Source organism: Montipora capricornis, chromosome 14, assembly GCF_036669925.1.
Source record: "Montipora capricornis isolate CH-2021 chromosome 14, ASM3666992v2, whole genome shotgun sequence".
NCBI lineage: Eukaryota > Metazoa > Cnidaria > Anthozoa > Scleractinia > Acroporidae > Montipora > Montipora capricornis.
In genome coordinates this window covers 1,777,501-1,792,500 of record NC_090896.1, presented here as the reverse complement: position 1 = coordinate 1,792,500, position 15,000 = coordinate 1,777,501, and the positions used below count along the sequence as shown (strand labels likewise).

General features: G+C 38.5%; 3 protein-coding genes across 8 annotated transcripts in view; 2 read left to right on the top strand and 1 right to left on the bottom strand.

Annotated features, from left to right (window-relative positions):
• LOC138033809 (protein adenylyltransferase SelO-like) overlaps positions 1-9,047 on the top strand; it is a 33,712-nt gene extending 24,665 nt beyond the window's left edge. The window contains exons 13-16 of one of the 3 annotated variants that reach the window (XM_068881648.1): positions 1,939-1,985; positions 2,354-2,433; positions 4,282-4,326; positions 6,063-9,047. In XM_068881648.1, the coding sequence (XP_068737749.1) occupies positions 1,939-1,985; positions 2,354-2,433; positions 4,282-4,326; positions 6,063-6,140 (250 nt within the window). In that variant the 3' untranslated portion in view covers positions 6,141-9,047. Of the gene's footprint in view, positions 1-358; positions 401-1,848; positions 1,986-2,353; positions 2,437-4,281; positions 4,327-6,062 lie in introns of those variants that run through there. The other 2 variants (XM_068881650.1, XM_068881649.1) reach the window with 2 other exon arrangements.
• LOC138033808 (glutamate receptor 2-like) overlaps positions 6,110-15,000 on the top strand; it is a 50,792-nt gene continuing 41,901 nt past the window's right edge. For 2 of the 4 annotated variants that reach the window (XM_068881645.1, XM_068881647.1), the window contains exon 1: positions 6,125-6,206. The gene's annotated coding sequence lies outside the window, so the exon portion shown is untranslated. Of the gene's footprint in view, positions 6,207-15,000 lie in introns of all 4 variants that reach the window. The other 2 variants (XM_068881644.1, XM_068881643.1) reach the window with 2 other exon arrangements.
• The window catches only part of LOC138033810 (growth hormone-inducible transmembrane protein-like), a 6,962-nt gene continuing 1,263 nt past the window's right edge, over positions 9,302-15,000 (bottom strand). The window contains exons 2-6 of the mRNA XM_068881651.1: positions 14,939-15,000; positions 13,532-13,631; positions 11,390-11,587; positions 10,575-10,746; positions 9,302-10,098 (exon numbers count right to left, since the gene is read on the bottom strand). The exon at positions 14,939-15,000 is cut by the window's right edge and continues 192 nt beyond it. Coding sequence (XP_068737752.1) covers positions 10,011-10,098; positions 10,575-10,746; positions 11,390-11,587; positions 13,532-13,631; positions 14,939-15,000 — 620 coding nt within the window. The 3' untranslated portion in view covers positions 9,302-10,010. The remainder of the gene's footprint in view (positions 10,099-10,574; positions 10,747-11,389; positions 11,588-13,531; positions 13,632-14,938) is intronic.

Below are 15,000 nucleotides of genomic sequence, written 5' to 3'. Positions count from 1 at the left end.
TTTTAGTCAGACCGGCATCTAGTGGAGAATGTTGGACAATATGTTGTCACACAACACTGTGACGTGACGTGAGTGGGCTCACAGATCCTTCGATGGCACTTTGTAGAATTTAGGGTAAAATTGGTTGTTTCATGTTTTTATCCAGAAGATAAGCTTTTAAAATAGTCGACTTCCTTTTATTGCCTTCTCGTTTTTTTTTTGGATCCTTTTTTCCAATAATGAAAGAGAGCTAGATTGTCGCTGCGGTCAGAGTATACACTTATTCGTCACATATGTTTCCCGGGTTCGATTTTCGTTAGAAAATTGGATTTCTTCCTCTAAATTCATCTCCTTCATTTTGGTTTAATTTCATTTTCAGTCTCAACATTGGAAGATCAGTAATACACCTTTTTCCAAAATGGTAAGGTGAAGTCTGCTTATGAGCCAAGCGGTTCATTAGGCCGGAGCTCATCCCGGTTTCAGTAGTATGCGGCGACTAGGAGTATTTCTACTTCCCCCTGGATGGAATGCTAGTCTAACGCAGGGCTACCCCCAGCATTAAATTCGCTGGTACCTATTTATACACCTGGGTGGAGAGAGAGACCGTGAGAGTAAAGTGTCTTGCCCAAGAACACAACACAACATCCCCGGTGAACCACTCGATCCGAAGTCGAGCACACTAACCATTAAGTCACCTCCATGTAAATATTCTTTTGTTTTTATTCAAATTAGCCCTTGATGCCTCGTTGTTGAGCTTAAAATTCAAAACAATATTTTCCCTTGAACGAGGGATCAATGTCTAATTTGAATAAACACAAAAGAATATCTAAATGGCAGCCATTTTGGAAAAATGGTGTACAGTTTGTATTAAGCTCTTAAGATTTTAGTGAAGTGACGGCTTTTAATGTCGTTCGTCACTTGATTTGTTTAATCATTTTTGTACTCATATTCGAAAGCGTGAAGTGATCGTCGCGCTTATCTGGACAACTTTCAAGAGAACTTGTCTCTTAAAGACACCGGAAAAATGGTGAGTGTCTTCATAGCTCAGTTTATAGCTAGAGCATTGCATCGGCATCGCAGAGTCATTGGTTGGAATTCCGTTGAAGCTGCCAGAATTTCGCAGTTGTCTATAAGAGACAATTGCTCAAATTATCTAGATAAATGCGAGGAACACTTCTCTCTTTCGTCTACACCCCTGCAATTCAAATACATGCATTTTGTACCTCATTTTTTCGTGATTTTGGCTTCCTCTGATGCTTATTTATAAAATAATTAGGATAGTATGCACTCTCTCATTGGTCAATAGCTGTATTTAGATGAGAGTATGGAAACACGCCTGTGACATCACACGAATTTTCATTGGTTATGTGTTGTCAGACGCGCGATTTGATTGGCTGGTAGGAAATATGAGCGTGTATCAAGAAAATCTGTTTAAATCAAGAAGTAAAAAAGACCTGCACTTCCCTTCATTTCTCGAATTATCTTTGAGAACTACTTTATAAAAGCAATAGAGGACATTTTCCGTGTTTCACTGGGGGAGTTGGGAGAATTCTCGACAGTTATGCAACCCCTCGACTGCGTCTCGGGTTTGTATAACTGTCTCGAATTCTCCCAACCCCCTCGTGTTTAGATGAGGCTGTGGAAACGCGGAAAACGTCCTCTATTGCTTAATTGGTTTTGATAACGACAGTGATAGAGACCTTATTAGGATTTTTTATCCGAAAAAAAATTTCGCTACTCGTTGGAGAGACTTATAATCAAAAATGAAATGAAATGTTGGGTTTTGGTGAAAGGCGAGTGCTCTCAAAACTGGGCCAAGGCTGACTTTGTTCTATTTTTTTATGTGAAATACTTTGCTTTTTAATTTAGACTCGCTTGCAATTGGCAGTCGAGGTGTAGTCCACTGTTGCAAGCAAGGGTTTATCTTTGTTCTTGATGCTGTTTTTTGTTTTACTGAAGAAATGGTGACATGGATTCAGACGAGAAGAGGAAACGGAGAATGCAGGGTATTTGTTTTTGTTTTCTCCTGCGTCTTAATATTTTTCCTGGCTAACTTTAAAAAGAAACAAGTTTTTAAAATGATCGCACACACACACACCTTCACATATGCGACAGCGTGCAGGCTTTTTGTAACATTTGAAGCGTCGCACTTATCAATTCAATCCATAGATTCGCTTAATCACACCATAATCAACTACATGGCAGAAAGGTGGAACCAAGGGAGGGCATGTTAAGGCATTCGTTCACAAGAACAATAGAAGTTTGAAAAGGCAGGTCCAACGCGGGATCTTCTTATGTTCCTTTTGGATAAGAGCTTGTGAACCTGCGTCCATTAATTAGTTCCGTGTTTTAACACTCTTTTTCTTTCTTTCAGATGTAAATCCACGTTATGTACTGCGGAACTGGATGGCTCAGTCAGCGATAGCAAAGGCAGAGAAAAACGATTTTTCAGAGGTTAGAAGTTTTTTTCCTATTTATCTTGTTTATCTGTAGTTTTTGACCCGCTGGCGGAAACCGGAAGTGAACATTTCGCATACCAGAGCAGTAGTCTGTATCAGGTTTTCTAAAACGTATCGTTTCTGATAATGAAAAGATACTTAACAATATAAACGTTGTAGTGTAAAGACAGGTTGCAAGGTAAACCAGCCCACTTCTTGTTGCCGTTCGTGGCTCAAAAACGTCTCATGGGTAAGCTTCCTATGAGGATATGTGACGGCAATAACCCCCCCCCCCCCCCCTGCGTCTCAACCCCCCTTCTTTTTCTGCAGCACCCCATGACAGACCAATCTAATTTGTTTTGGACGCGTAAGGAGGTGAATGTCATTAATATTGGGTCTGTAATGCACATTACATGATAGCCAGTTGCCAATGATAAAAACCTTGAGTGTTTACTATTTGTCAGCCAAAACCGAAAATTCCGGTTGGAAATTCAAATGGTACAGCTCATTCCAGCGGAACGTTTCCGGAAAAGATGGAAATCCTAAGAAGTATTCCTCTTTTCCCGTTTCAACCCAAATGACAGGAAAGTTCCTGTACCATGTGTTAAGTCCCACTCGACCCGCTTCATCTCGGCCTCTTTTCCCGCCTTTCGACACTGCAGTTGCAGCCGCCATTTTGATTTGTTATTGTTTTCTTCCAGCCGCGAAAGACTCGGGCCTGGCGAAACGCCACATCGGGAAAATCCTGTACCATTGCGAGCGTTTCATTCCAACCCGATTTTCCGTGCAAATGGTAAACGCCCCTTGACATCAAGAAAAGCAAAGTTTCAGAAATCCGCTTTGACTAAGGGCGAACGCTCGAAATGTCAGCTTTCAAATTTCTTGACGGTGGTCCATTTACCATATCAACGCAGTTGATAACCCGTTTCTTTTTCACTTCTCCGCCAATGCAGCACCACAGTTTCTTTAAAAACTAATTAACAATTAGGGTTCGCCTCATGGGCTATTGACCCGTGTCCCTTGAGGGCGAAGGGTCTAATTGTTTTGGTATCACCCAACCAGTCGGACAGAAAAGGCAATAATAAAGTTAGCAAATGCAAGTTGAAGAATTATTTATTTGGGAATAAGACGAAAGAAAGCGTCACGCGTTTCGCTACTCGAGGACAACTACTATTTAATAGTCCTCTGGTAGCGTAACCAATTAAAATGCAGGATTTGCATTAGTCCACTTGTTGGGTGACACTAAACCCCTTTAGGAAAGAAGCAGCGATTTAATCCCTACTGTATATTACTTTTGCATTACTACGCTTAGTAATTGACTAAGAAAACTACGTAAAAAACGTGTTCAACCAAACATAAAAAATGAAAAACAGCTTGCACGCTTTTCCCGCGCTGGTATTGATTCACATGAATGTCAACTTTGTATGAAGTGTGTTTGATCAAGCCTATTTTAAAGACACACTATTAAATTATTCACTGTCCAAGAAGCCCGGATAGGGTACAACCGTGCTTAGCCTGTACTTTTTTTATAATTACTTAACCTGTACAGCCAACTTGAGAATTCAGGTTCAACTTTCCCAATACAGTCGGACCAAGGGTGGTGAATAACTATTTTTCTCCTTCTTCTTCTTCAACGCCCTAGTACAATTAAGAGCTGCTTAGCAATATTAATGAATTGAAAAAGAAGTTATATCTTTGGTTGATAGAGGAGTGGTTTGTAACTCGAGTTTGGTAATTTTGAGAAGTTTAGGGATTTTCACAGAGTGCTTTCTTGGTCGTAGCCAGTTTTCATGAAAAGAATACTTTTTTCCACAGATGATCTAGTTACTCACTAACTTAATTTTATCCTTTTTTTTGGTCACAGGTTCGGCAATTACTGGACATTCTAAAAAGACCATTTATGAAACAGGTAAATAAACTTGCAACTTGCTTGGGACATAGCGGTCTCATGTTACGGTCATGCCACAATTAAACACTTTAAAACAATACGTAACGTAAGCTGTGTGTACATATAAGCAGCATTGTCTAACTGAAAATGAGAGCATAAAGTTAAGTTTTCCCCTTGGGTAAAAATAAACATGCATTATTGGTCATTGTGAATTATTCCCTTAAGTGTTTTCTTTTCTGGGGATTCTAAAGCGCAATTTTATCAAGGAGCGAGTCGTTTGAGGCCTGCATAGAAAATTGAGAATATGATGAGTAAATTCTCGATCTTACTTGGTATAGCAAATCAAATGATGGTTTAAAATTGGTAAGAGGTTACCCGCACCTTCCTATAACCCGCACCAACAACTGTTTGCGGAAAAATTAACACATTACCCGCGGGTAATGGCCCGGAAATTACGGTAGTTTCATTTTATCCTTTTGCTGAGTGTCCCCAAGTCCAATCTTTATATTCATAGCTTTGTCAGGGTACTTTTTTGTCTGATACAAAAGCGATGGTTTGATACTTCTTGAAATTGCCTTGTAGTAAATTTTGATCGTACCATACAATGGTCTCGTCTCCTACTTCTTGAGGTTGGTTTTGAAGTGTAATGCCCGATACAAATACCTGGTGGTCATCAGCATACTTTGAGATATTCCTGTCTGTAAAGTAGTAATTCGAGTCATTTTGGTAGATATTCCATAACAAAGGGCCAAAACAAGATCCTTGTGGGCATCGTCTTTTCAGAACTCTCCATCGACTTAGCATTGATGCGAGCTTGACTTTCTTTTGTCTATGATGAAAATAGGAGCGAAGTAGGTTTAGGGCTTTATCCGAGAAGCGATATGATTCTAATTTTTTTATAAGAAGAGGAGAGTAAAGTGAATCAGATGCCTTACTCATATCAGTAGACAGCATGCCAACCAGTTTTCCACAATCTAGCTCGATTTTCCATTCTTCTACAAGTCGGACTTGGGTTGTCTCGCAGCTGTGATTTCCTGTATGCTGTTAAATTATCAGTTAGGGGTGCTCAATAACTTTTCATAACTTTTGCACACAACCGGTAAAACAGTGATTGGTCTGTAATTGCTTGTGTCAAGTCTATCATCCTTTTTAAATACCGGAGTCCATGTACCTCTTTTTCAAGTTTCCGGCCATTCTGCCGTCTCTATGGAAGTGTTAAAAATGGTACATAATGATGGGGAAATTTCCTCTGATATCATTCTTAAGAGCCTGGGAGGCAAGCCATCATGACCCGAAGCCTTATTGGCATTCAGACTTTCCATTTCTTTTATTAACTCTGCTGACTGTACGTTGGAGAAAGTGAAAGGTGTCCTGTCAGACCCACTCAACGTTTCCTTTATGTTTTGTACTCAAAACTCAGTCTGACTCAGTTGGTATCAAGTCGGCGTAAGTGGTCCCGGATTGGACCTACTATGGGATGAAATCGCAGACGGGAGCTGTGTTTCCTTGGACTGGTCTGGAGAACATTTTGTCCAGTCTGTGGTCTGAATCAACTTAGATCCACTTATGACCATTGGTCAGTTTTCCAAGTTTTAACACAAATGAAGTTATCGAGTATTGATTTATTAGATTGACTAGGTTATTAAATGAGATCTTGACTTGGATTGATTTCCTCCTATCCCATATTTTTTCCCGCTCCATCGTGGTAGACCGTGGGCAGATTTTCCTGATTATTTAAAATCCGAGTTGTTTTTCAGATTCTTGCTGAGAACCTTGGGTATTCGTCCCAGCCTCCTCCATGGGCAACTCGGCTACGAGTGAGCTGTTCTTCTTAATGAAGATAAATATTGAAGACACCAGGATGGAAGATAGTTGGTAGTCAGGCAAGGAGAAATTTCAAGGTAGTCCATGTGTGGTAAATGAAGTGCCATCAAACTGTTATTCCGGAATTTGCTCAATGGTAGTCAATGCAAATTGTGAAGAAACAAAACGAAGTTATTCTTAAACAGAAGGCCTGATTTTCACAGTTGTAGACGTGGTTAACTCAAAAATCTTTCTTTCGGTGGTTAATTGACCACTAGGGGTGCTAAGCGTGTGAATTATCTTCTCAGTTTCAATGAAAGTCAGACAGACAGGTATTGAGAATGAAGATAACTATCATCTTAAGATGTGGTCTTAATATAACACCAAATTCTCATGACTACCCTACAAAGAAAGCTATAGCACTAGTTAGGAGAATGAACGCTTCAATCTTGAGAATGGAAGGGTTAAGACCGAATTTTCGTTTTTTCACTCCCCACCGGAGCAGAACCACAATTTCTTTAGAAACGAACTGTTTTTAGTATTTCTCCGATAGCGGGCCCTATTCTACAGTACGGCTCACTGATTTCCATAAAACATTCACTAGCAAGTTTTTCATATCGTTTTTGTTACATGATCTTGAAGTCAAGTTCAACTCCCACAAAGATTGTCGTGTCAAAATCCGAAAAACGAAATCTTCTTCACTGTTTGAAATAGTTGCTTGCAAGATTCAAACAGCGAAGAAGATTTCGTTTTTGGATGACACGGCAATCTTTGTGGGAGTTGAACTTGACCTCAACTAGTTTCCTTTCCCACGCGGCTGATTACCACAGAGACATAATATATTAGGGAGCTTAAGCACGCACGTTTCTGAGACGCGGACGGCAACCGGAAGTGAGCCGTTTTCCCTTTTTATCAATAAAGGGCAAAATTACTGAGCGCTGATTGGCTGAGACAGAGGGCATTTTTTTCTTAATCGAGGGCATTTTTGGTAATCAAGAGTAATTTTGCCCTTTATTGATAAACAAGTAATCGCACGAGTCCTCGTACTATTAAGGATTAATTGCACTTGTGTTTTGGAAAATTTTCAAAACACTTGTGCAATTAATCCTTAATAGTACTCGGCCTCATGTGATTACCTGTACTAACTTGTCTTCATTCAACCACATTTATATTGCTAAGTTTATTTTCTCCATTAGAGGATGATTAGCATAAAAACCTAGGAGACACCATTGTCCTGGGACTTGAAGCGTTCTTTTCCGGTTGGCGTGCGCGTCTTAAAAACGCGCGTGCTTAAGGTCCCTATTACTGTAAAATTACGGATCCCCGTTTTTTCCAATTGATTTATGGCCCATACAAGCGCAAAATTAACGGGAAAAAACTCGGTCCGTAATTTTACAGTACGGACCGAGAAAACGAGGTTAGTAAGAATTATTCATCCGTATGTTAATTTAACCTCAATTATGGTCAATAATGCTACGAACCAAAGAAAGAAAGACTTACGTACAAAAGTAACAAGCGTCCAAAGGTAGCCTACTCTCTGTCCGATCTTCCGAAGTTTACGGATTTATTAAAAAAGCGCGTCAGGAGTCACTTACTGTTTCGTTGCGTTTTTATCGTGACATTAAATGGGGGCACTTTATCAGGAGGAGTTTTCTGAAAAATTTTGATTGGCATTATGCAGCTTAGCATAGTAATTGGTTAATTATCAAATAAAATAGGAATACATGGAATAGAAGTTGGAAATCCTTTGTTAAAAAAAAAATATGTAAAAATTGTCCAATACCTGCTATAATGCTATTTTAAACATATCTTTATTATCCTTGTTGTTTTAAAACGGTTTAAATCATCACTCCACATATTCTTATTGCGGAATTGGGAGCTTAAGCACGCGCGTTTTTGAGACGCGGACGGCAACCGGAAAAGAACATTTCACGTGCCAGGACAGTGGTGTGTCCCAGCGTTTAAAATTAATCATCTCTAATGGAGAAAAGATACTTAGCAATATAAATGTGGTTGTGAAAACAGCTCACTTCCGGTTGCCGTCCGCGTCTCAAAAACTCGCGTGCTTAAGCTCCCTATGATGGTCAATCGAACGCACCCTTAATCAATTGGAAAAATGGAATCTTACGCATGCACAGGGTAATCCAGGAAGAGCGGCTCAAAAATGTCGCGTTCTTAAACTCCCCCAAAAGAGAGCCAACAACCTTTGGGCCATATATTAAATCCTTAGTGTGGGGGGTGCAGTGGGTTCATCAACCCAAATTTGAGTGCTTCACTACTCATATATCAAGAATGTTATTTCTGTCCAATCACGCGTCCAAATTTCATTCGGTAAACCGTAGTGTGTTAATGTTTACGCGCCAAGAATTGTGTCTGCTTTAGATTTTCCGGGTAATTAATTTAATTTGTGCTGATTCTGGTCGTTTTGCGAATAAAGCAGATAACTTAAAACAAACTAGGAAAAAATGGGTTTTCTAGCCAAAGAAATGTCTTTCGACTAATCTCGATTAATAAATTTTGTGGTTTTGGCAATTGAAGTCCTAAAACATGATTGGCTTAAAAACAATAAGAATTCCTGACTTATTTTAGGTGTTCACGGTTTGCCGGTCGCGCTGTAAAGTGCACTATAAAGTGCTACTATGACCTGACTGGCAAAATTTTAAGCTTTGGTTTTTATCTAAGGGCTTTTTTGGATTTAACGATCCGCCATTACGTACTTACGTTCAAACCTGACCGATTGGATCTAGGGAATAGTAAGGTCATTTACTCACTCAAAAATGTCAGCGGATTAATGCGGCTTATGATATAATTATGCAAAACACGAGTTTAGAAAGTCTGAAAGCCTGAAAATCCCTTGCTGCATATTAATTCAGCCTCGTACACACGCATGGTATTCTTAAACAAGTGAGTCTTTGACATCAGTTTCTCCTCGAACCAGCTCTCTCAAGATTTTTGAAGTTTATAAATAGGAAAATTTCAGTCAAAATGCAGAGGTGCTTTTAAATTAAGGCTTAAACCCTGGGCCACTTGAAATCCAAAGAAAAAGAAGAGTTGATTTTTGGTCATAGTAACACTTAACCTCCTGGTCAAGATGGGTACAAACTCGTTACCATGGCCTACATGGGTTTTTTCCCCTTCCAACTAGTTTGAGATGAGTAAAGTTTCTCACAGTAAATACTATACAAATGCACAATTTGTCTTACATTTTCCTTGATAAATGTAGAAGCAATCAAAAGACACCTGGAACAGCTTTTGCTAAATCCGTTGACAACTCTCTGCACTGCTCCTCAGCGTTCTGTCTTCGTTAACACTGATCCTTTCATATACCGCGGTTTTCAATTGAGTGTCGAAAGTAATTAGGGAATTGCTTTGGCTTTGCATTACTTCACTCAGTGATTGGTTCAAAGTTCTTGCGCCACTTTTTCGACCAATCAGAGGTGAAACCAAAACCAATGGTGGCTCGCGCGTGCACATTTTCTGGCGCTTTGTGTCGGCTACGGGTAATTACTTCGAGTTTTGATTGGTTTACTGGATTGTCTCCGTCCTTTTTGATTGGCCAAAGTAATTACTTTGGTTTTGGTTTTACGGCACTCGATTGAAACTCGCTCTAAGCCATATGAACAAATAAAGGCGGCGAAGTAAATTCATTGTCTTTTTATGGACAATAAATCTTAACAATAAACAAAGAAGCTGCAAAATTTGAGAAAAGGTTGCTTGTTCAAAATATTCGAACACCATAATTTTATGGGGTTTCAAGTGTAAAACGAGAGGCAAATTTAGACTGAAGATTATATAACATTAATTTCGCAATTTCCTTGTGCAAATTGCTGAGTGTGGACCAGCATGAGGTGTCTGTGTTCTTATCTGTCCTTTTTATGAAGAAGTGCTCGGAAAGGCGTAAATCACTTTCTCCGCTTTGAATTTGAGGAAGCCATGATGGTTAGGATTCTGATAAAGATGTTGATTGTGTCCATGTATATTCCAATGGATCTGAAAAACGGAGCAACCAATGAATTAAGAAACCGTCCACTAAAACTTTTCTAATTATTAGCAGTGACATCCTGTCGGTCATGTACATGTAGGAGGTGGGGTGGAAGGGGGTGCATGCAAAATTACTTCTTCAACCTTGTCCCACCCCAACCAGTACCTTGACACTACACCTTCCCTTCACCCCACCCCCTCTCAATGAGATGCCATCAATAGCAATAACCTTTTAATGTAAAGAGAATAGGGGATTTTGTGACAAAAAGCAGTAAAGAAAGAGAGCAAACCTTCTGACAGATTTTTATTAAAATTAATTTATGATTATCACATGATTACACTGCATACTGTAGCTTCATCTTGAAAATCTGACAGTGGGACATATAACCTCAACTTGTCCTTCATTCGCAATGAAGGAGGTTAGTGCTGGAACAAACTCTAAGGTATACCAAACACAAACATTGTAACATCAATAGCACACTTACGCATTGATGGGATCATAGGGTCTCTCTGCATACACAGGATATGTTTCGGCATTTCTGATGATCTTCTGTGTGTCGTACAACATGAAGCCTCCAAAGATTACCAAACCACCATAGGTGACCACTGATTGGAGTCCAGCACCCACCATTGAGGAAGCAGGAAGAAAAAGGGTTCCTGACAAAAAAAATAGGAAATCAAAATATCACTATTTTGAAATTCTAAAACTTGGAAAGTTTAAATCACAGCAGAGGAATTTAAATGATCACAATGCCAGTGTTCTCCCTGCTACAGTACATGTACATGTATGTAGCATGCATTCAGAATAAAAAATACAAGCACCTTGTACTGAGAAATAAATTAATAGCCCCACAGCAAACTAATGCTCAGTGGCTTTTATTTGAAGGACAACACTTTTGGATTTCATGCAGAATCAAAAGTTAGAACCTCCTTGACAGTATAATAAGCAGCAGCACACAATAGCATTCATTTGAATGGCTACACTTCAGAATTAAATTCATTCACAGACTTAAAAATTTAATTACAGTTCATCTACTATCATCTTGCACAGAAAGCACTTCTAAACACTTCTGGGCAGTACTTCTAAAACATTTTTTCTTGCACCTTGTGCCCCTTGAGACTGCTTCTGTCACAAATCATAAATTTATTGTTTGCACCAGCCCTTTGGACTCATTCTTGTTCTAAACCTTTTTCCCCCAAATAAAATTGACAAAAGGAAATAAAACAAAAGCACCAAACAAAAGTGCGGTATTCATTTGAATGGTTGCACATTAAAAATTAACCTACACTTTAAACTCACCTAAACATGCCATGCAAACTCCTCCAAGTCCAATGGCTAAGGGTCCACCCCATGTCAGGAACTTGCCATCAGGGGCACAGGCAGCAGTTAGAGATAATGCCCCCACCACACCACCAGTCACAGCAGCAGCACGCAAGACCAAAGGACCTCCTAAGAGCATTAGCGGTGCAATAAGGGTTCCAATAAGAGCACTATGGCCTATCAAAAACAAAAAATAAGTGAATACCATTAATAATAAGTAACAAAGCTGTATTTACATGTACAACCTTTTTTGCACTAGCAATGCAAGCATAAACGCAAGTAACATATACACACAGTAATGCTTTGATAGTTTATACAGCAATCCTTTGGTTTGATCCATTCACATTAACAAACATGCCTAACCCTTAACCCCTGAGGGGTGCCCCATTAACAAGAAAGGGAAAGTAAACTCTCTAAGTCTGACTATTGAACATAAAATCTATAGGTACACGTATCACTGATAAGAAAGAAACTTTAAAAATAATCTATGAATATCATTTTCAAGGGGCAAAAGTTGTTTGTCAGTATAGTACAGTAACCACCTGCATATAAGAAGAAGTGGATTAAGAACATCAGGCTAAAATTTGGCCAATAAAGCACCATATAAATAAGACATGTTTTTAATACAAAGGGAAAGGGCATTAGGATAAGGAAACAATACATTACAGTAACTTACATGTATATCAAAGTACTATGGCATTCAGGACCATTACAAACTATAAAATCGATTACAAAACAGCATAGTATGTTAATTAACCTCTAGTAATATATAATTTGAAGTATTTCTGAAACCAATTTTACAATGTAAGAACATTTTAAGAACACTTTCAGGCTGATTTCTCACTAAGCACCCCTCAAATAAGAAAACTATCAGCCTTAAACCTGAAATAAGTGTTTGCGGGTGTTTACTGTACTTCTAGGTTAGGATGAAAAAGTCATTTAGGAATATTTTGAATTGACATGCACTGTAATGAGGAATGTACTGTACATTGTACAGTAGCTGTTGGCAATAATTCCTCTCCAAGACGTTTGTATTTGTTTACATGCACCTAAGTAACTCCAAATACATGTAAAACAACTGAGATGACAGCAATAACATTGAATCAGAAATGTTATAAAACAGTCTTAAATCTTTGACTTTAATCAACAGCACAGCTCTTATTGTCAGTGTTTACATTATTTTGTAGATAGTCCCGTTGAGTCATGGTCAAAGATGAGTGCATGTTCATGACTTGTACCCTTACTGTAAAACATGCATGAAAGGTTAAATAAAGCCATGCTGTTTTTTAAAGATAATTATTTTTGTCAAATAAAGTAACTTACAAAAGTCACCAAAACAAAACTTTATCTTGACATGTAGTGGAATAAATTAATTCAAAATTATCGGAACAAATTATTGAAAGGGGAGAATATACAATGATGCAAACATGAAAACTGCATTAAAATGGTGGGTGCAAAAACATTGCAAGTGACCTGTTTCAAAATTTAAAAAAATGCTCACGTCATTTTCATAAGACTGCTGCTAGGTGTACCAAATAAAATTTAAGGCAGATAGCAAAAGGAGGAGAAAAGTTCTTTGGCAGCTTACTTCTTTCTCATATCACAGGTGTCACTTCTTTTTTACACATTAATTTTATACATGTACTACTTATGACTTTTCTTGGCAGAAGGACCATAGGACCCACTATTGCAAAAAAAAAAAATTGCAGCAATTTGACAAACTGATCAAAAAATGAAAATCACAGACACATACTGTGTACATGTATCAGTTGCCAGTACAACTACAGTACAGCTGTACAAGCCTTCAAGATGCAAATAAATCCATCAATTCAATCTTACAATGGGCTAAGGATCAATTGTTAGTGGTACATGTAAATGTAATTTTATCAACTACACTGAACTTCACTGAATTCCCGTACCAGAGATAAAGCAATAACAGTGAGAACGCCACAATTTAACAACATTTTCAAAGTACACGCTGCAGTGAAATTTCTCACAATGAAAGAAAAAATCAAGTAGGATTTAAACTGGATGCAACCGCATGCAAACAACTGGCTCTCTCACCACTATCCCAGACTACCTTTGTACCTTTCCATATCCAGTATCTGTAAAGCCACTTACCAGCCCAAGCAAGGTGCTTTGCATTCAATCCAGGAGCATATGGCAAACTCATGCACAGCATTGAACTTCCAATAGTGGCAATCATTCCACCTCCAACAACCTATTCAGCAGTGAAAGTATATGTACAATGTACATGTAAGTTGCAAAATGCACACTGTTAAATTATAAGTGTGAATAGACCATATTCGTATTCTCGGTATTGGACTGGAACTAGCTTGCAATGGAGGTTAATGGGGGGGGAATATATTAGAAAGTATTTGCATATGAAAAGACTTCCCCGCATTAGCCTCCATTGCAAGCTACATGTAGTTCCAGTCCAATACCGAGAATACGAATATGGTCTATTGGGTCTAACCACAGAGCAGCACACAATGTTTTTACTTCAACAAAAGAGAATAATTAACAATTATTCCATGAGCATGCGTTGGATTCGAGATGGTAAATATCCAACAAGAGTGAATGGAATAATTGTTTTATTACATTCTCAACCTTCGGTTTTGCTAAATTTTTTTTAAGTTTAATTAAGAAACGACCGGAAAGTGATGTGACTTCCTGTTGTCAAAAATGTTATGCTAAGAGACATTTGCAGCATTCATTTTGGTTGCAATATGACTCTCATGGGAGGATATCATCTGAGCTGAGAGGAGATATTCAGCAAACACCCATCACGATTTCCAATTGTGTTATTGCTAGATTATTTGCATTCTTGTAATTCACAAAAAAACACACCTCTTTTTGTATGTGCACATATATATATTAATTAATTACAGCTGTATGTCACTAATGTTAGGCTGGTTCATACTAGTATAGTAAGTAGACCTTAAGTACACTTAAGCCCTAGTTCAGATGTGAATGGGTTTAACTTCAGCTCAAGTAGCCTACTTTGGGGCTACTTGAGCTGAATACATTTCTTCAAAGACACCAAAGTGCACTTTCAAGTCTAGTTCAGACCATCCTTACTAGCTTACTTATCTACATGTACTTTCAAAACACATTCCAGAAACAGACGTCAGCCTTGAACATGTTTGCTACGTAACTTTGAACGCATCCTTCGAATTCTAATATGAACACTCATCACTGTAAGTAACATGGACAATCTCAAGTGTACTTGAGCCCTGGTCATACTTACACTGTAAGGTATACTTAATACTCCACGAGTACAGTATAAACCCACCTGTTAATTTCTTGACATTCAATAATGATGACATGAGGCGGTTGAATTGTTATGTCACCTTTTTATTGTTAATTTTCATTTTTAAAACAATGATTTCCACTAGCACAACAAAATTAACCCTGACAGTTCACACCTGGTAAAACTGTCAGTGATTGAAGCCACGTTCTACTACATGTACTCACTCCTCAAGCAGTCATCTCCTAATTTGAAAATTATTGCCAGTTAAGGCTTACCAGCCATGGACTGGCTCTCATTAGAGTGAAGATAGCTCTGCTTTGACTAATGGTATATGCCA